This window comes from Ochotona curzoniae, unplaced genomic scaffold, assembly GCF_017591425.1.
Source record: "Ochotona curzoniae isolate NIBS_2020 unplaced genomic scaffold, NIBS_Ocur_1.0 contig_43, whole genome shotgun sequence".
Taxonomy (NCBI): Eukaryota; Metazoa; Chordata; class Mammalia; order Lagomorpha; family Ochotonidae; genus Ochotona; species Ochotona curzoniae.
In genome coordinates, this window is record NW_024466218.1 from 16,767,130 (window position 1) to 16,788,136 (window position 21,007).

At 38.3% G+C, this 21,007-nt stretch overlaps 1 protein-coding gene across 2 annotated transcripts in view; it reads right to left on the minus strand.

Moving 5' to 3' along the window:
* The window catches only part of RIT2 (Ras like without CAAX 2), a 263,569-nt gene extending 246,507 nt beyond the window's left edge, over nucleotides 1-17,062 (minus strand). The window contains exons 1-2 of one of the 2 annotated variants that reach the window (XM_040984715.1): nucleotides 17,040-17,062; nucleotides 15,979-16,067 (exon numbers count right to left, since the gene is read on the minus strand). In XM_040984715.1, the coding sequence (XP_040840649.1) occupies nucleotides 15,979-16,067; nucleotides 17,040-17,062 (112 nt within the window). Of the gene's footprint in view, nucleotides 1-15,978; nucleotides 16,252-17,039 lie in introns of those variants that run through there. The other variant, XM_040984716.1, reaches the window with a different exon arrangement.
* Between the last annotated feature and the right edge of the window lie 3,945 nt (nucleotides 17,063-21,007).

Genomic DNA, 21,007 nt, shown 5'->3' on the forward strand with positions numbered 1-21,007 from the left:
TGGATCTGGGGCCTGATTCCTGTGCACGGTGAGTGCCTTAGAGCCCTGTACCTTACATGGGCTTCTTCTATAGAGTTTAAAGTCAACAGTTACCGTGCTGGGCGAACAGATGTGCTGCAAAAGATTGTATCAGATACCCCAGACACAAAGATGGCCTTTGGATTATCTATTATTTAGCGTTCTGATTTCCTGACCCTGCACTTGGATGCAGTATTGAAAGATTTCATCTGTTTCCTTCTTGAATTCGTTTTTCTTCAGATCTTAGAAACAACTAGTTATACAAAGCTAAGATAAACAATTCCAAACATTGAAATGATTTCAAATACTGATATATGAATCATTTTAATGTAATATCTACCTATCTGCCTATTAATCTCTCTTTACCTATTACTTCATAGAACCTTCATCACTTTGGAAAAAAATTTTCCATTTATTTATTTGAAAGGCAGAGTTAGAGAGAGATACAGATAGAGCGAGAGACAGAGAGATCTTCCATCCACTGACTCACTCCTAAAATGCATAAAATGGCTTGAGCTGGGGGCTGGGACTACAATTGCTTTGTTTTAGCTGTTACTTTTAAATGACTTCTGTTTTTCTCCATGATACATTTCTGTAGGTATGGGGAATCCTCCCTTGTCCCCCTGCTTTCATCGCTTCCTCTCCCACCATTTCTCCCCGTGTTGTTGCAGTAGTAGAGTTCCTTAGTAACAGTGATAAGTTGAACTTTCTGCTGTTTTAGTAGATCGTGGAATGAAAAGTATAGACAAAGATGGAAAGTATATTTAACTGTCTTCCAGGGAGTCCTCCTTTTTTTCAGGAATAAAGATGCTTACTGTGGCATAAATTCTGGAAAAAAATATTAAAGGACATAAAGAGTCTTTTGACCTGAAGATTCCCATCCTAATATATGCTTTTTAAAAGGGTCTCTTTGGGGGCCTGGTGAGGTAGCCTAGTAGCTAAAGTCCATGTCTTGCATGCGTCAGGTTCCTATATGGGTACTGGTTCTAATTCCGGCAACCCCATTTCCCATCCAGCTTCCTGCTTGTGGCCTGGAAAAGCAGTCGAAGATGGCCCAAAGCCTTGGGTTTCTGTACCCATGTGGGAGACCCGGGAGAAAATCCAGGCCCCTGGCTTTGGATTGACATGGCTCTGGCCATTGCGGTCACTTGGGGTGTGAATCATCAGACAGAAGATCTTTCCATCTCTCCTCCTCTCTGTGTATCTGATTATGCAATAAAAAATAAAATAAATCTTTAAAAAGTAAAATCTCTCTCGAGATCTAACTCCCTAATTCCTAGAACTGAGACTTGGGGATTAAAAGCTAACGTAACAGTGTAAGTAAAAGCCAGTATTGAAGATTTATTCAATTTTTATTCTTAATAGGTAATACACATACATGCCTGGTCAATTCACAAAATTATGGGCTGTGAACATTTCGTTTCATGAAACTTTTGGAAAAGTGTCCTCCTATAAAGTTGGCTGTCTCATTCCATAGAAGCAAGTGGGTAGATTCTTATTGTACATTTGAGTTTTTTGAGATTTAAATGGAGTCTCAAAATTAAAATTGATTTTATTCCTGGGACATTTGATCTTTTTGACCAAGACCAATGTGGGAAAAAAAAAACAAACTGTGAGAACTGGGTTCCAAAATATGTATGTCACCTTGTCTGTTATAAAGGTCAAAGTTCAGACATAGTGGTTCAAACTGCTTGGGATGACACATTCCCTATTGGAATACTTGGGTTTGAATGCCAGTTCCACATAAGATTCTAGCTTCTTAGCAGTGTACATCCTGGGAGGCAGTAGACAACAGTTCCAATACTTTGGTACTGGCTGTCTACATGGAAGAACAAGGTTAGTTCTGGCTTTGGTCTAACTCAGCCCTTCACTTGAGGGTCTTTAGAGAGAAAAGCAGCAATGGGAGATATGTCTCGGTTTCCGCTTTTGAAACAAATGAAACACATTTTTGAGTAAAGCTAAGTCAGTCTGCATATAATACTTGGTATCTAACATTTTATATTCTCATGTTCAAGCTAATGCCAGAAAGCTGTCAGTGAATTTGAGATAGTATATAACAACACATAAGCTATTAATAGAGGAAGGAATAATGGCTGGGAATTTGTCTCGTGGTGTGTGAGTTAGCTTGTTTGGCCATGTTGAAATGGCTGTAGGAAGCTTCAGTCTTTCTGTTAGTGAAACGGCCAAATGAAAATGATGTAATTTTAAATGATTTATTTATTTATTTAAAAGGCAGAGTTACAGGGAGAGAAGGAGAGATAGAGAAAGAAGGAGAGAAAGGTGCATGAGAGAGAATATCTTCCAGCTTCTGATTTATTTCCTAGAGTTTGCAATGGCCAGGTCTGGCACGAGGAGAAACAAGGAACCAGGCACGTCTTCCAGTTTTTCCACTTGGTTAGAGGGGCCCAGACGTGTGTACTGCCCAAGAGCTTCCTCTGGTTTCCCGGGAGCTGAACTGGTAGTGGAGCAAGAGTCCTTGTGAGATCCCAGTGTCACGGGCAGAGGCTCCGCCCATGACACCATAACACAGGCAGTGAAAAGACAGAGTTTGCATTACCAAATGTCAGGTCATGTAAGCATTGCCAAAAACATGGCATCTCCGTGTAAGTAAACAAGGTCATGATTCCCGAATGATGGCTATTAATTTAAAATAAAATTAACAGTGCAATTCAATAGCACTTATTGCAATAAGTCAGGTAAAACAGAAATTTCTTGAGAAAGCGCATAAAGTGGTATACAGTTTGTTAGAGGTGGAAACTGATCAAGTTAAGCTAATCCAATATTCACCTTTTCCCCCCTTTATTTTGCTTTGTTTCTAACGAGAGAGCTGAACTCGCGGAGTGAAGGTTACTACAATATTGTTTATTAAACAGTGTCACCGTCGATCAAGGAAACGTGCTCATCTCCCTGCATCCGCCAGGGTCTGCCGCAACTCCCTCCCTGTTAGCTGTCGAAGCTTCACAACTGGTTTCGCAGAGGACGTGAAAGTACTATCTCCTAATTTTCTATAACAAGAATCGCATTTCCTTTGAAAGCATCCCTGGGAAATGTGTCTTGGAAAGTGTCTGTTGCCGTCAGCAGTTTATTATCTTGGACATGGTCCTTTCCCTTCTCTGAGCTTAGTAGTTGGAGGGTATGCTTTCAGAAAGAGCTGGATTTAAATAGCTAACAAGCGAAACAAACAAACAAGCTCCCACAATATTCTGAAGGTGAGGGAAGCTGTCCGTATGGAGAATGCAACATGGTCCTCAAAAAAAAAAAAACAGTGCGATATTGTAAGTGTAATGCAACATGCCCATGAAGAATAACATATAAAAGCTGTTCTTTACTTTCTATGTTTCTCAAGTCTCAAAGCAGCTCTGCATGGCTCTCAGGGAAGACATGAAAGATCCAGAGAAGACAGAAGGAAATGGAGTGATTGTATGTTCATGGCATTGAATCTTACAGGAATGGTATTAGAAAAAAAGCATTTGTACAATCGTGTTTGAACTTGATGCAAGCCGTCTGCGAAGGATCAGATCCTACTGTGGAATTACGGTTATATGTTATACAGTGTATTATCCATTTATCTCAGCTTGGATAGATCGTGGTGTTACTTACATTGAATTGAGTTAATTAGCAATTGAAAAATAAAATAACTTTGAAGACAATGAGATGTTATGATACAAAAGATAACATTGAATTTCACACAGGAATATATTGACAGAAATTATATTGAGGACATCTTATCCTTACTTGTATGAAGGTTTTTAATTAAGAGTTAATATAGGTTTTATGCAATAGGATAAGAGATCATTGGAAAGAGTGGAATATAAAAATAAGTCTCTGGGACTGGCATCATAGCGTAGTAGGCTAATTCTATGTGGAGGCAGCATCTCACACGGTCCCTAACTCGAGCCCACTGCTCCACTTCCAGTTCAGCTCCTTGTTTATGGCTTGGGAAAGCAGGGGAACTGCTCAAGACCTTGAGTCATGCATGGCACCCATGTGGGAGACCCAGAGGAAGCTCCTGGGTCCTGGCTTTAGATCAGCTCAGCTCTGGTCCTTTTGGTTATCTGGGGAGTGAACGGGTGGATGAATGATCTCTCTGTCTCTGACTCCTTCTTTCTGTAATTCTGGCTTTTAAATAAAATAATTTTTAAAAATCAAAAATGAAAAAAAACTCAAAAATTCAGACATAATTTCAGCTGCTATTGACACTGCTATTGCCACTGATTAAAAAAATATGAAATCACAAGTTCAGTTCAAAATCAGGGACAAATGCATAAATGTAAAACTTACCATCTAGGGGCAAATTTATTTAAATGACTAGCTTATATGTAAAAAGTTAATCTTCATTTCAAATTAAATGTAATCATTTTATGTTAACCAAAATAGAGTAAGGAAGATTATATCTGAAATATCTATGTGTTTATCTGCAGTCTAACTGCTGGTTTATTTGGAAACCTGAATGATATTTGAAATATGCAAAGCCTAAGTATTTAACACAATTGCTATGATAATTTGATTGGACAAGATATTTTAAATTATTTTTTTTGACAAAATATGTATATAAATCTGATTCTCATTAACCTGCTTCTTTACTTATTCCCATGTTTATCGTGAGGCAGTCAAGGAGAAATCTGGCCCCAGGTTCTTTCGAATGCTTTTCACTTAACAGAGCACAGGAAACATTAATTCACAGCCTCATCATCATTCATAATAATTAAAACTTTTCAGAGGAGTTGATCACCTAAAGCTGTTTCATACAGGATATTTGGTTAAGAAGTAGGGTAACCAGAGCCATGATAATAATTCACCATGCACTAGAAGACAGAAAAGTGGTTACAGAATAATCAACAAGCATCTAGCTATTATCTTTAACAGTATCTGGAAAAAAGAATACTTCTAACTCAAAGCCGTGTACATCACCACTGGTCAAACAGACCCAGATGATTGGAGTGAATTATAAAACTTGCTTAACTACACTGGGTCCATACATATTCAACTCATAAACTCAGAGAAAAAGGGTGTTCTCAGCCATCAGGATACTAACATCATGGCTAGGCAGTTTATGGGGACAAATCTCTCAATTAAAATACTAACCCACATTTTTAAGAAAAGTATATCGTTCTTACACTATCACAACAAGGTTATGAAAAGTATTTCCCAACCTGCCAAATTCCTGCTCAATTACAAATACGTTTATCTTGCCCATTTTATCCAATGACAGCAGCTAGAGACACACAAAAACAGGTCTCAGCACTGCATTTTGATGACTGTTGAAGAGAAACTTGTTTTCACATTTCTGTTATTACAATCTGATTTGAAAACCAAATTAGATTTTTGGTGATTCAAATCTTAGTGAAGCAGTTAAAATTACCTGCTTTTTGTTCATTAAATTCTTATTAAATTCCACGTTGCATATTTTCTTCTTTATGTGTCAATTATTTGATACTAAAGGTATTATAAAAGCCAGGGAAATCACTTGATATAACTGATACACAAATATACACTAGTGATATTTGAACAAATAATGATAAAATCTGAGTTCTCTGAGACAAGATGATACCAAACATGAAACCAAATGATTCTGGAAACATGTGTAATAGAGCAATGATGTTAAATAGAGAAATCAGCTTCATGCTCAGGAAGTGCATAATCTTACTTCTCTCCAAAGGATTTTTACTTTCATTAAAATTAGAAGACCCAGAACAATGGCTTAATTGGCTAATCCTCCCCCTTCAAAATCTAGTTCAAAAACACTAGTTCTAACTGGGGTACTTTTTCACTGGAAGCAGGTGCTAGAGGGGCTACAAAGAATTCTGAATTTAAAAAAAATGTGACTTTTCAAAAGACAGTGGATATGCTTCTGAGCTGTCTCTTACAGCACCCCTTACCAAAACAATCTCCATGAGTTTCTAGTCAAATTCCAGTAAACTCACTATTCTATAAATCAAAGCCAGCATCCTGTCTTTGGTAGACCATTCATCACCTTCATGAATGAAGCAGTTTTAATATTAGCAATTAAACACACATGGATATTAAAACCACTGACAGATGAGTAATCAATAAAAGTAGAAACAGAGAGCTTTATTAGACAGAGATTAGCTGATGTTGCTCAACAGATAGCCGTAAAATTTGAAAATGAAAAACGATTGCACTTTCTAGAAGTGATGGGGAGAGGTGTAAAATGTTTGAGCTTCCAGGATAAGCTCTAATTGAATAAAACAGTGAAGATATCCAAGCTACTCTAATTATCCTCTGAACTTCCTTGATGCTAAAAATCTCATATTACATGAGTTTTCCACAGAAGGAAGGGGGAGGCTTAGAAACAATATGTCTTGTTTTTCAGAAAATTGTCAGGTAAGTGGCTAAGATCCTCATTGTTCCAGACAAAAGCATGAATAGCAGAGGATAATCTGAATAGGATTTAGGATAGCATGAACGAATTCCATCCCAGACGATAATAGTCACTATAAATAGGAAAGTAAAGAAAAAATAGGGGAAACGGAGTCACATGAGCTCCAGGCAAGATGGAGAAAACATAGTCTCCATTCTGTGTAGGATGATATAGTGGGATTTTTTTGAAAGACAATGACAATAATAGTAGTAACAACAATGACACACTGAAACTGATTTCAAGGCTGTATCAACATCGATTCATCAGAAGACTGTGCATTACATTATTGTAAGGTTACTGTATTTCTGTGTTCTTTGACAGGGAAGGAAACTGGGATATAAAGGTGTTAAGTAATGTGCTATGATCTCATCCCTGCTAAGTAAATGAACAAGGCTTTGAATGCTGGTAGTGAGATCTCAAATCTGTTTTTAAAGATGTATTCATTTGAAGGGCAGAACATCAGACAGAGGTGGGGAGAGATAGGGAAATAGAGACAGAGATGGTACATCTCTTGGTTTGCTGCCCAGGAGTAGGCCAAGTCAAAGACAGCAGCTGGAACTCTAGCAGGTCCTCCCATACAGGTGGCACGGGCCTCAGGAGTTGGGTTATCACCCAGTGCTTGGTGGGATGACTCTACTCACATGTTGAATGCTGATATGGATTGCATAAGCTTTTTCATTATAACCAAGCAGATACAAAGAAGCGAGTAATTAACTAAAACAGGGAAAAATAGGAAGCCAAAGTTTTCCATTTTAGAGAGGAAAACAACTTGTGGATGATTGTTTTACTTTTGTTTTCAATGTTTTTGTTTTAGTTTTTGGTTTCCATAATAGCAACAACAACTTTACCTATGAAGTTGATAGGGCCTTTGCGATTTCAGAACTTCCTGAAATCAAGGAAATGTGATGTCTTGATTGTAATTCAGTCCTATGATTTTTCTATTATTCTCTGTGCTACCTATTTCCATTTAGTTCAGGATAGAAATGGCCAAACTTATATCACAGCTTAGGATAGTTTGCATTCTAATTGGCAACATATGTTCAGTGGCGATGCATTCAAAATTTGCTGTTAAAACCTACCTCAGGTTTTCCGCAGTGATGCCCAAGAAAAATGTCCACCAAAATGTTAGTGAATTCATAACCACAGTTATAATTACTAAGGTATTCTCAGAATCTTTCACAAAACACTTTCTCTTTTCTACATCCCAGAATGCTTATCTTCAGAAATGGACCAGAATCCTGCTGCACAGTGAGAAATGACTTGTAAACTTTCATTTTCCTAAAACTTGTCTGGAAATTGTTGCCCTCTGTCACTCATGCTGCAGCGATGAGCCACTTAGGTAAAAGCATGAGAAAAGGAAGGGAACGAGAAAGATAAGAAGGAAGGAAGGAGGGAGGGAGGGAAGGAAAGAGGAAGGAGACAGTCATGCAACAGCTTTAATGAAGGGAATGTATTTATAAACTATAACCTCAATATTTTCTCATTTTACTCTGTGGAACAATTTTAATTAATTTTGTTGTTGAGGGAAATGGAGTCTCAGCTTAACCTAGCTGTGAAAAATCACGTGACATTAAGAGTAATAATTAAAAATTAGTTACCCACTTATTTCACAAAGACCATTCAGAGCTTCCTATGTGCCAAGTTTTATTTATATTTTGGTGCATATCACCATGGTAATTGTTGTTATCCAAGTTTTAAAGACTTCAAAATACAGATGTGGAGTTTGAGTGTACTCATAACAGTAGTTCATACAATTTTGCAACCAATTTCATCTTGAGAACTAGTGAATACCCAGAGTTAGTGAAAACCATGGGGTAGTGAGTGGCATTGTGAACAGTAATCTGTAGCCTTGACTCAGGAATTAAACCTTGTGTAAGGGCTGCAGCCTCTCTATTCCTTAGTGAATTGCACCATTCAAATCTTACATTCTCATCTGTAAAAATAAGGGTAGTTGCAAACTCCACATTGCAGGGTTTCATGAGATTGAATAAATTCATGTATGAAGTGCACTTTTAGCAGGATAAAGCGCATATACGACTCAAAAGTTTTTATTCTGTTATTTATTAGAGGAGAAATTCAAAGTGAAATAGCTTGGAAATATGAAAAAGCATCTGTCCTTTTTGAGAGCTTCCTGACAGATGCTCACATACACATTCATATCTCATTTCTCACTTTAAAACAAATATAAAAAAAAACTATAGGTGATAAATTGTCAGTAATTTTATATTATTTAAATAATGTGTACCCAAACTTCGACTCCATAGTCATACAATATCTGGATCAAACTTCTGTTTGCCAACCACCAGCAAAATTTAACTATTTGAAAAGGCTGGCATGATGGTCCATTGTAAGACAATGAAATCCACGTTGTTCAATTAAACACTTATCCCTGGGACTGATAACTTTGCCATTCGTTGAGTTGCCCTCAAAATTACAACGAAACCCCTGAAATCTTCTTCCTTCAAAAATGATGCAGTGAGACTCACGTGCATACTTTATTCCTCCAGTACATTTGGAACTGGCAGAATTCTGAAGTGGCTTTGAATGTGTGGAGACAAGAGCATGCTAGTGGTCCCATTGTGGTGGCGCAGTGTTAGCCAGAGTGTGGTTATAACCTGCAGAAGGACATTAGTGATTTTATGGCAAAGTTACCAGCAGGAGTGTTTAGCTGGTGTCTGTTGACCAAACAGAAGAACAGATGGCACTGTTTGATCATGAACGTAAGAGAGCTGGTTATTTGTGAGAAAAGCTCGAGTAATTGAGTTGAAATCATTGATGAGCTTAGCAAACAACTGACAAATACATGGATAAGAGATCTCTGCATGCTTTTGAGCGGCATGCAGGGCTATCATCCATCAGTGTGTTCAGTCACAATTGTAGTTCTCTGCACGCACGCACACACACTCAGATAAAAAGATCAGTCATTGTTGACAGCCTCATCTCCAGTTAGAAGAGTGTATTCCCATACTGACCAATGAGAACAGCATGACTTGTTGGCAAAATCCATACTTCCAGAAGTCAGGAGTCTTCTGGTGCCAACGGTGTAACGGCAGCTGAATTGGAAGGTTACTCTGCCTTCCTAAGACATAATTCTCACTCCTTTCAAAATACTACATGTACACCTTTATCACTGCATTTACCGTATTGCATCACAATGGAAATCCTGTGGATAAGGTGAAGTTCTTGACAATGGTTTAGCACTTTTCACTTCTTTAGGAATACGCATACATGGATAACACTCGCACAAACATGCACACATAGTTCACATACACGGTGTTCTTAATAAATGGCTAGGTCACATCTTTTTCATTTGTGATATTTGATGTCTATTAAATCATCATTAATGTGTTAGGGAAAACATGATCCCTACTGTTAATCAGCATCTATCAACTTTTAAGAATGTCTTGATAGATTCAATACCTTGCTTTCTTTCTTAATTAGCATGCTCTCAGTTTTCAATAAAGCCTTATAAGTACTGCATTCTTTTATCTTTTTCTAATTGATAAAATTGTCATTCAAGCTTTTGTAATTCCCAGAACGGACATGAATAAACATGCCTTTGGTGCCTCCATGTTAGATTGTCTGGGCAGAACACCCACTGCCTCCCTTTTGCTCATTTAATAGGGCTTACTTCTTGTTTGCATCCAAAATTTTAAAGCACATTTATTAGGATTCAGTTGGAGATACTAATTATGCTCGCTGTACTGTACTCAAATAAAACTTACACTCTCAGAGTAACAAAATTAATATAGTGAAATCACTGAACTTTTATATGTATATGTAGGTGCATCATGTTCACATGGTTTTACCCCTTTGACTCATGTATGGGCTCTAGTTCTTCTTATCTACACAATGTAGATGCTTTCTTCAGCCGGATGAAGTGAGGATTAGATAGGAACAGCACGTGCAGTGGATCACTGACTCTTGAAATATCAGAGTGGATCTCCAAGTTTGAGGGATCCAGAAACATGAGGGTAATTCAGAGATCAATACAGGTTCCAACCATTGCCTTTAATGGGTACAGAGAGCTCTAGTAGCTTAGTTTCATGTACTGGAAATCAACAATATCCATATAATTTTGGAAATACAGATATTGCTAAGCAACATCATGGTCTAAGTCACACTGTTAGTCATTACTTGAATGATTAGACATCAGTTTACTTCTCTGCTGAGTGTCATTCGGACCTTTTATTTTCTGACAGTGCTTCTGTGAGTGATGGTCTGCTGTGTAACTTTGCTGTTGACACTCACGGGTGAGAACAGAAGGCCCCTGAGGCTTGCCTCATTTTCACCCCCACCCTGCCTTTTTAAAATTTTACATTCTGCCTTACAATCCACAGGATGAGGATAACACATGGTTATTATGTGACAATTCTTCTGTTGTGTCACGCCCAAAGTTCACTCAAGGAGATAAAAGACAGAGCCTCAGACACATGAGTAATGAGTAATGTATGCGGTTGCCTTCCTTGATTTAACTTCTCAGATAAGGGCTCAGTTCTGTACCTGCTTATACCATTTCATTGTGATTGAAATAATTTGATGTGCACTGCTCTCTTTTTACTACAAAAATATTGTTATTACTTTACAATCCAGCTACACAAAACTGTGGATTTACAAAAGAGACAATAGCAAAAGAATCTGAGGAGAGTACATTTGTCATTTTAAAAATGAATTTGAAAGAGGATCCAAAATGGATGCATTCTAATAAATTTTACATTCCCTAATACTTTCGATGTTTTTGCCTTATTTGTTTTGCTTTGTGTCACTATTCACAACTTTTCAACATGTTTTAAGCAACTCTCAGGAAAGATTTTTCCAACTTATCCTAAAAGACACAAGGTTATAACAAATCCTTATAACAAATGCTCTCTCCTTCTTATCACTGTATATATTTTTCTTGTGAAATTCCTTCTTAGGTCTCCCCATTCTCTTTCCGGATGTTCCTCTTTGAGAGCTTGAAGAAGCCAACTCATCTTTTAATATACTACTCAATGCCTACTTTTCTGTGATTATTTCTCATTTTTTTTGTATCACATTAATTACCACTATTCTTGAGATTTTACCTCACATTGGAGACCTGATTTCCCACCATGAAATAGTGCAGTCTTAAAATGCAAAGATTCTACATGATATTAGGTTTATGAAAAATAATCTATCACATCCAATAATTTATACTGCACTTGTATGTATCTCACACATTATATATATGTATATATATATAAAACATTCCAACAAATTAACAAATTAGCAGCCTAGTAGGTAAAATCCTCACCTTGAACGCACTGGGAACACATATGGGTGCCAGTTCTAATCCCGGAAGCCCCGCTTCCCATCCAGCTCCCTGCTTGTGGCCTGGGAAAGCAGTCAAGCACAGCCCAAACCCTTGGGACCCTGCACACAGGTGGGAGACCTGGAAGAAGGTTCTGGCTCCTGGCTTTGGATCGGCTCAGCTCGGGCCATTGTGGCTGCTTGGGGAGTGAAATCAATGGATGAAAGGATATTCCTCTCTGTATATCTTACTTTCCAATAAAAATAAATAAATCTTTTAAAATTAAAAAAAAAATCCATGATTTGTTGTAGAAAAAAGCAAAAGACATACAAGCCACATCTGATATTTAGATATATTCTGGTTTTCTCTTGGATGCAGAATGGTGTGGTGTTAGAAAATCTGTTGATGTCTAGCTTTACTTTCTTTCTTCCTACTCCTAGAAAAATTGTCTTGCCAATTTTTTACATGTTAACCTTCTTCTCTATTTATCTACGTATATTTTTTATTCAAAGCAAGCTCATAAAGCAGAATATGTAAAACATATTTTTCGAGAGTTGACACTGTCCTAGTTGGGTAGGATCTAGTGGATAAGATGAATCTGCCCAGGGACCACAGGTGTAAACATAGGAAAACGTGGATGAACAGCTTATTGGTATCAAACCACAAAGTGGAGAAAGGCCAGAATTTACAACATCTATAACAGCAGCTCCAGCCTCTTGAAAAGTCTTAAACCCAAGTCATGATTGGTACTCCCCATTTCTGGAAGGGAATGGTGAAGCAAAGAAAGATAAAATTAGACGCTCCTGGCTTCAGATCAGCTCAGCTCTGGCCAGTGTGGCCATTTGGGATGTGAATAAGAGAATGGAAGTTCTCCCTTTCTTTTCCTCTCCCTCTGTAATATCTGCCTATTAATACAAATAAGTAATTCCTTTAAAATTAATAAACAAATCATTTTAAAAGAAAAATGTGAGAAACTGTTTTTGCTCCTCCCCAGGGTGTTAACTATAATGGGATGGAGTCGGACAGGACATCACAGACCTTAACATTATTCCAGTGACTATGAAGTATTGCCTTGAACCCCAGCTTCTCTAACAATAACATGGATACACCTGTTCAGATTGTGGCAAGGACTGAATGTAAGCATGATATATTTTTTAGCAAATTCTGGTGTGTAAAAGGGATTCATTTTTCCTCTTGATAGTAACTGGTATTCACCCATGAATGCAAGGGAACTCCAAAGAGATCAGGGAAAATTTATTTAAAATACAAATTTATTTTATGGAAAAATAAGAATTGGTGAATAATTTTTCATATGATAAATTTTTCATAGATTTTCTGGGTCCCCATTTATTGTGCTAAAAAATCTTAACTGTTTATTTGTGATTAGAGATGTCTTACATATAGTAGTACATTTATTCGCCCACCAATTTTCAATTTTACAAAAATCTCTCCTCTAAAAATAGAATATCCTTTTACAAGTTCTAAGCCATAAAAGTGTAGTCTAGTAAAATATGAATGAAAAAAGCAGTTTCTCAGTAAACATAGAAATGCTCCATATTTTGTGCATTTAAAAATCACAGGAGTAGGCCTGGCTCCGTAGCCTAGTGGCTAAAGTCCTCGTCTTGCATATGCAGGCATCTCATATGGGTGCTGCTTCTAATTCTGTCAGCCCCACTTCCCATCCAGCTCCCTGCTTGGGAAAGGAGTCCAGGTTGGACCAAAGCTTGGGACCCTGGACCCGCGTAGGAGACCTGGCTTCGGATCGGCGCAGGCCGCTGAGGTCACTTGGGGAATGAATCATCGGATGGAAGATCTTCCTCTCTGTCTCTCCTCCTCTCTGCATACCCAACTTTCCAATAAAAATAAATCTTGGAGCGACAAAGTGAGATTTTTATCCATGTTCACACCTGACCTACTCTGTCTCCCAGAGTTGTGAACAGGTGATAGATTCAGGCATGTTCATTCGTTCTTCTGAACAGCAGACCTCTCTTGGAAATCCCTCCACTAAGCCACTGCAGCTGATTTGTACAGTCCTTCACGTTTGTCCACGGATCCAGATATTCAGCAGCATGAAGGAGTGGCGTCTTACTAAAATATTCTAGTTCATTAGAAACCAAGTAGTGTCGCCTTGAAGGTTAATCCTGAGATCAGTGCTTGTACATTTACATATGGATAACACCAGATAAATCACAGGGAAAAGTTTCAGTGACAAGATGTGATTTTATAAGTGGAATTTCGAAGAGGCAAAAGGACAATATTTTCTAGTGTGGAATTACATGAATAATATTCTTCTTCAAAGAATAGCCAAATATGCTATTTGCCACATCAGTACACCTGCAGTATTCTCCTTACTTTATTTTGAACTTTCTCTGAGAATTGCTGGCTTGCCTATATCCAGCCTCAAAGTTTTGCTCAGGGACTTGAACATGACCTGGCTTGTTTCCTACAAATTGAAGGTGAGAGTGCCCACAGCACTGTACTGCCCATTGTGATACATTTCCAAGCTCTATTATTCAAATTATAGCAATTATCCATGGATACAACTAATTGATCAATGTAATAAGAAGCATTGTAACACTCCTAGCATATTACAGGGTAAGTGTGTTGTCAAGGAACCTTCCTTCTCCACCTCACTTCTCTCCAAATTCCATGCCAGGCCCATAGAACAAAATGAAAACTTCAACACTTGTAACTCTATTCAAGCTCATGGCAAAACCAAAAAAAAAAAAAAAAAAAAAAAAAAAAGCCAGCCAGTAAAGAGATAGCGTACACAGGGACACTCTGGGACTGTCACAAATTCGCTCTGATATCGAAACACTCCGGTGCCATTTCATATGACTTGGACTCCCACCTTTTTCTTTGATTTGTTTCGCTCCTCAGTTTATTTCTAATTTGCCCCTTTCCTCCTCATTGTGTGCGACAATATTTTTTGAAGCATAGCTTTCTTTTGTGTACATGACTTTCTCTTTAGCCTCCCTCCTTCTCTCTCGTGGTAAATGATCACTGATTTGAACTCCTTTATCCAACTGTTGCATATGTTTCTTTAAAAACAGCTTCATTCATACACAATCAGAATGCTTCTCCTTTCACATTTTTTACCCCTAAGAGAGATGGCTAATTTCCCCCTCATATCCACATTTATTTTTTTCTTTTTATGATCATTCCTTTTGAGGTCAGAGTTGAAAGTGCTCAATTTTAGCATTTTCCTTTTTTTCTGGCCAAAGTCCACTGAAGTCTTACTCTCCTCATCTTTATTATTCACATTTCTTGTCAATTCTACACCCACTGTCAAAGTTAGCTCTTCAAGTTGGTATGCCAAAAGATTTCATTTTTTACTCCAAGTCATTTTGTCAATCACTAAAACTATTGGCTTGTGTTGATGATTTTAAATAAATAACACATATTTTTTCTGTTCTTCACTTTACTGATTTTATCACCAGTGAGATGTTTTTATAATTATATAAAAGCTTAATTTATCTTTTTTCCCCCAGTGAAATACAGAATCTCAACTTGTTCAGCATTTAATCATTCTGAAACACTGACACACATATGTATGTATGGATGGATAGATAGATATTTAATTCTTTCTATTTGGCATTTTGAAATCTGCAAAGCATTCAACCACCGACAGCTTTCATTTATTTTTCAGATAACAGCACCCATGCTCATCTTAGTCACCTGTATTCCCACCACCTTGGCTAACTTCTTTTGTTCTGTATTCAGTTTAAACACAAAGTTTGCTCTGATCACCCGGCAAGGGTCCTCCGGCAAATACTTAAATCCCTGTCCTTAAATCACTGTCACTTCAAAAAACCAACTTTACTAATGTCATTCAAAGCTCACACGTTAGTATCTCAGATATAAGACCAGGATGAGGAAATAGTAAGATATTAATCAATAAAAAAAAAAAATCCTCACAATCTCACCAATATTTCATATTAAATGCATTTGTTTGGATCTGTATGTTTAATGGAATACCTACAGCACTTTAAATATTTTTGAGAACAGGAGCGCATTTTTCTTATCACATGGCTATTTAATAAATATCACTATTAGAAGCAGACATCAATCACTGTACAATCAAATAACACAATTTATCTTGTTAAAGTTCTGTACATTCTGACGAGCTGTTTCTACAATCTCCTGACTTATCAGCATCACTTTAAAAGCCCTTCTATTTACAAACAGCTGCCAGGCACAGTGTTTAACTGCCACAGCCCCTGACAGCATCAGCATTATAATTCTTTTCCCCCCCTCCCCCCACTCTATAGAGGTCACTCCTTCCCCAGCATTTGCTGTTAAAACTTACCGCTTTTACCAACTCCCCCTGCGCCCAGCATCACCAGCTTGTACTCTCTGGACCCGCCTGATGCGCTGCCCGGAGAGCAGCTGGCTTCGCTTTCTACCTCCATCTTACCCGAGGGACGGGAAGAGGGAAAAAGCAATAGTCACCCCTGTCAGGTGCTTGCTTGGATATTAAACAACTCTAAAACTGTGTCAAAGGAAGGGTTTAGAGCGAGGTAAGCACCATCAGTGCCCAGCTGGCTGCTGGTCCTCTGCTCCAGCGGGTCTCATAGCAACCACTTCAATTGCTTCCAATAAAATCCTGCCTTTTTAACCACCCCCTCCTGATCTTTCACTCCTTTGCGTCTTCCACTGGATCTCTCTCTCTCTCTTCCTCTCTCTCTCCATTCATTTTTTTTTTTCTTTTCTCGTCTGATTCCTTCTCCATTTCCTTTCCCCACTCTGAGTGTGATGTTCCTTCCACTTTCCTGCCCTCCCCCGCACAGTCGGAGTTGTTCCGGGCACACTCCTATTTGACAAGCTGGGTGCTACACAGGGTGAATCTGCAAGGAGTGAAAGATTGCATGTGTCACGGGCTGACTTCTGTCTCCACGGCTTCAAGCCTGTTTTCCTGTCATCAGTATCATTTAACTGAGACTTTCGTCTGCTGATTTTCTCACTTTTTGTGACTGTCTTCCTGAATTCTCTTGGTGGGATAAAGAAGGGTACAGATCTAGAAGGAAAAAAAACCAGAACAAACAAATGAAAGGGCAACAGTGCCTCAAGGCTCTGAAGGACGGGTCTTTAGTGTAGAAATAACACTGGGCTCTCAGGAAAAATTCCAGCTCACTTCATTGTTTCAGGTCTAACATCAAGACAACAATTCTCTTTGTTTGCATTACATTATTAGAAAAATCCCGAAAACTTAAGGACTGGTTCAAGTATAAAAGACATAATAGACTTTTTTTCTGACAACTGCGGTAACATAAATAGTTGTAAAAGGCATTTTTAGAAATGAACCGCTTTTCATTTAAATTCTTTTAAAGCTTTTAGCCTTTACTTTCATCTGGGCAGCTACTAAAATACAGAGGTCTTTGGATGTTTTTCATAATTCTTAATTGCCAGATCCTGTTATTTAGCATAGCAATGATGTTTCTTATGTTTATTTTCTATTTTCTAGTTCGAAAACTGGAACCAAATTAAGGGTAGTCAGGTGTTTGGGGTGTACAGATGTTTCTTTTCACCTATATGGTAAGCATTCCTGGGGAGAGTTTGGGGGGAGGGAGAATATGTTTGATCAATTCCTTTTGTGTCTGGCATGCATTCAGACACTGGACGGAGTGGACACTTAATATATTCCTGCGGATCATGGGAGAAGCTGCAGATTACCATAGAAAAGGGCAAAGCATCAGAACAAATGCTTTCTTCCAGTCTGAGTCTGTGACTTTTTTATTTTATTATTTTTTAGCTTTTTAAACCTAAGAGATTTTTTTTTTTATTATTTCACACTATAGTGAAAGACTTAACGCCCCATAAAAAACACTCAACAAACAAAACGCAAAAAGGGAAGGAGTGGAATTTTCAAATGTTCATGGAAAATAACCTGTAATTTCTTCTAAGAAGCATTTTCAGCATTCTTTACCTTTTCACAGCAAATTCACAAATTCACTCATAGGTCTATGCATTATCTTTCTTAGGTAACAGTTAAATGCACAACCCTAGAAATTTTTTTTTTCTCTTAGTCACAGAATTGAATCTTCAGTCTATGTTTCCATCAAAATCCTTCCTATATCTCAATATTTTGTACCTGGACAGAAATTGCCTGTATGTAAAGGCAGGCCCGATCTTCCCTACCTTGGATGAAGCATCCGCTAATCTCCAAGTCTTGGTTTTGGTTTCACCTCTTTTATATTTAATTTCTATGTCTTAAACTGTATCTTAACTTACCCAGCTGCAACAAGCTCCGTATATTTTGTGCCTTTCATAGCACACAGTTGATCCTATGCACTGATGTCTGGCAGATGCACCTAACATGTCAACCCAGCTAATCCTATTTGTTAATAGGTGATCCATACATCAGATATCTAATTCAATCTAATAGCTCACAGTGGATCAGAAGGACACAATTATTTATTTTAGTCTATTCTTCCAATGTGACCCTTACAATCCACAGAATAGAAAGAATATCCTCATCAAAATGAACTACATAGCTTCCCTGCAACAAAAGTATTTTTTCCAGAAGTGACTCTAACATAGCTGTGTCATAATTATTTTTGAAGTGTTTAATTGAACCTTTCCTCCTCAATGGATTGACACATGTAAACAATAACGTTGAATGTCAAGGCCCTTCTGATTGCTGTTTGTTTTCGCTGCAGCGATTTTGACCTTGAGCAAATTGCGTGCTTCTGTAGCCATGGGTCCTACCATCTGCTACTGCTTTCCATGTCAGCCAGTCTGCGTTGGTGGGGGGGCACAGGAACTGGCAGGCCAGCTGTGTTCTTGTTGCTGTTTTTTACTTCAGTGTTGCTTAAGCAGTCTATGTGAAAATGCCCCTCACGTTAAACAAGTGACTAGGTGCTGTGAATGAGTCTGTCCATATTCTTCCTGTGAAAGTTGGGGGAGTTTTTTCCTATTTTCATAAAAGAGAAAACAGGAAGTCTAAAAATATGTTCCTCATTGCAAAACCCTTTTTGTTTACCTTCTCTATGAAATTCTGACATTCCAGTCTAATTCCTTCTCCAGAATTCCTGAGGACGTGGAGCTTTCTGATCAGTAACAAATGAATTTTGAATATCATAATGTTACTGGTTTTCAGTGTCAGTTAGTGAGTTCTGTGAGTTTGCATGTTTTGAGGTTTAGCCAGTCCACCCAAGTGTCTAACCAGTGTCCGTGTTTGTGTTGTTTGCACGCGCGCATGTGTGTGTGTGTGTGTGCACTGTGTTGTGGGGTTAAGATATCTTCAAGGTGTAACAGAAGTCAAACCATAAATCACCAACATTGTTTTGCTGTTGAAAAAATTATTAAGTAATTGGAGTTTGCATTTGCTTCCTGTAATCTACCCTGGCACATGCTGTTTTTTTCTTGCTTTGATAGTATGCCGTTTTCTTTAAATGAACATCTTCATTGAAGACTTGGGTATTTATGTCATCTAGGGCCTTTGGACTTCCTGGCCAGGGTCCAAGGGCCATCGACATCATCTTTGCATGATTTTATGTACCTCCCCAAGTCTTTCTAGAGGACAAAAGGGAAACTAATTTAGCAAGTAGCTTCCTCAGGAAAAAAAAAAAAAAGGTTTTAGCTGTCTTAACATGGCTATCTTTGCTAATGCCTCTCAAAAATGCTAAGACATCAAGTCACTGTCATATATTTGTAGAGGAAAAGTTTTAGACATGGGGAACTGGGGAATCTTTTTTTTTTTTAGTTTTTTAAATTTTATTTTAAGGAAGGTAGTTTTTTCAAAAAGACTTGTTTGAAACGTAGGAGAGAAATAGGAAAGGGGGAGGACTGAGTGAGAGACAGAGAGATTTAACCTCCCAGTTCACTCTCTAAATGGCCCCAACAGCTAGATAGAAGTCAGGTCAAAGTCATGAGCCTAGATCTCCATTCAGCCTCAAACATGGGTGCAGAGGTAATGACAGCACTTAGGTTTGAGCTAGGCCCTGCTGTCTTCCCAGACACATCAGCAGGAAGCTGTATCAGAATGTAATGGTAGCTCCTTAAACTAGCAATGATATGGGATGCACAGGTAGGGGCTTATCTTTCTATGCCACAATACATCCCCAGGAATTCTTTTCTCCATTGTTTGATGGCTATATTCAATCACAGCCTTGTTTGCAAAGCCACTTTATTCTGTATCTCTGTATTTCTCAGAACAATTTGCTTACATTTTATTGTACATTTTACTGAAGAAAAAGAACCTGATTTGTCCTTCTCTTTAGGGCTTAGCAAGGTCAAACTGCACAGTCTCAATAATGTGAGTTTTGAATACTTTATTGTCTTTATCCATTCTTAGTAATCCAGTATACAAAATAGGCAAGAACTTCACTGGGCATGACAGTGCACTTGGCTTTTGAAAGGCAGCTTTGGCAGGTACAAATAACAACACATTACAAAAAAAAAAAAATGGATTTCTTGACAACAATTTCACTCGAGATATTTTTCTTGTATAAAAGTTAAAGAAACGTGCCTTCATGATCAGGTTGGTTCAGGTCTAGGCAGCCCTTTCATTGTCTGGTATTGCCACCTTTGGGAAACTGTCCTATTCGTTGAGAACTTGAATACAATTTCTTTCTTGATTTCTTGGCTGGATCAGCGATGCGAAGAGTTAACATGCATGACTCCATTTGGTGCAGTGTGTTGGAACCCAGTGCTGGCCCTTAGTCACATTCAATGGCCTCTCTTGAAGTTCATTTAACAGCTTAGTATCTTCAGATACTAGTTGTCTTAGGCATTTTTGTTGTTGTTGTCGTTAAAGTAATAAGTTAATCACACCAAGTGGATGATGGGATATTGCTGTTAATAAAATTCATCTTTTAAATTATATTAGTTACTATTTAGACTTGAATGAAAACATAAATCAGAGAGAAGAGGGAATTGTCAACTTAGCTGGTAGCCGCTGGATAAATGAATGTTTGGAACATACTTTCTTATCATGAAGAATGAAAACCCAGCACCAGCACAGTAGATAGCGTAACTCCCACCCTCAATCTTCCAGCCCCAATCTACAACCCCGCCCACTCACCCATCATCCCTAGGCATTCACCTGCAGGCACCAATCCCATGGGGCCGGTGCTCACTGCCTCCCAATCCCTGCCTCCACACCTTGCAGGGTCACCTGAATGGCATAAAGGCCCCCAGGGCGGCTCCATCTTTCTTCTCCTTCCAGCTTCCCTCATTCCTTACTTCCCCCCACAACCCAGATCTCCCACCACTTCCATCCCGTTCCTGCTCCGCTGGAATAAACGTCTGGTGTTTTCGGCTCACAATAAAGAACCAGGTTCCAGGAATTAGCTGTGCCTAATAATAAGATAAAATAAGAACTCGGTGGAACCTCC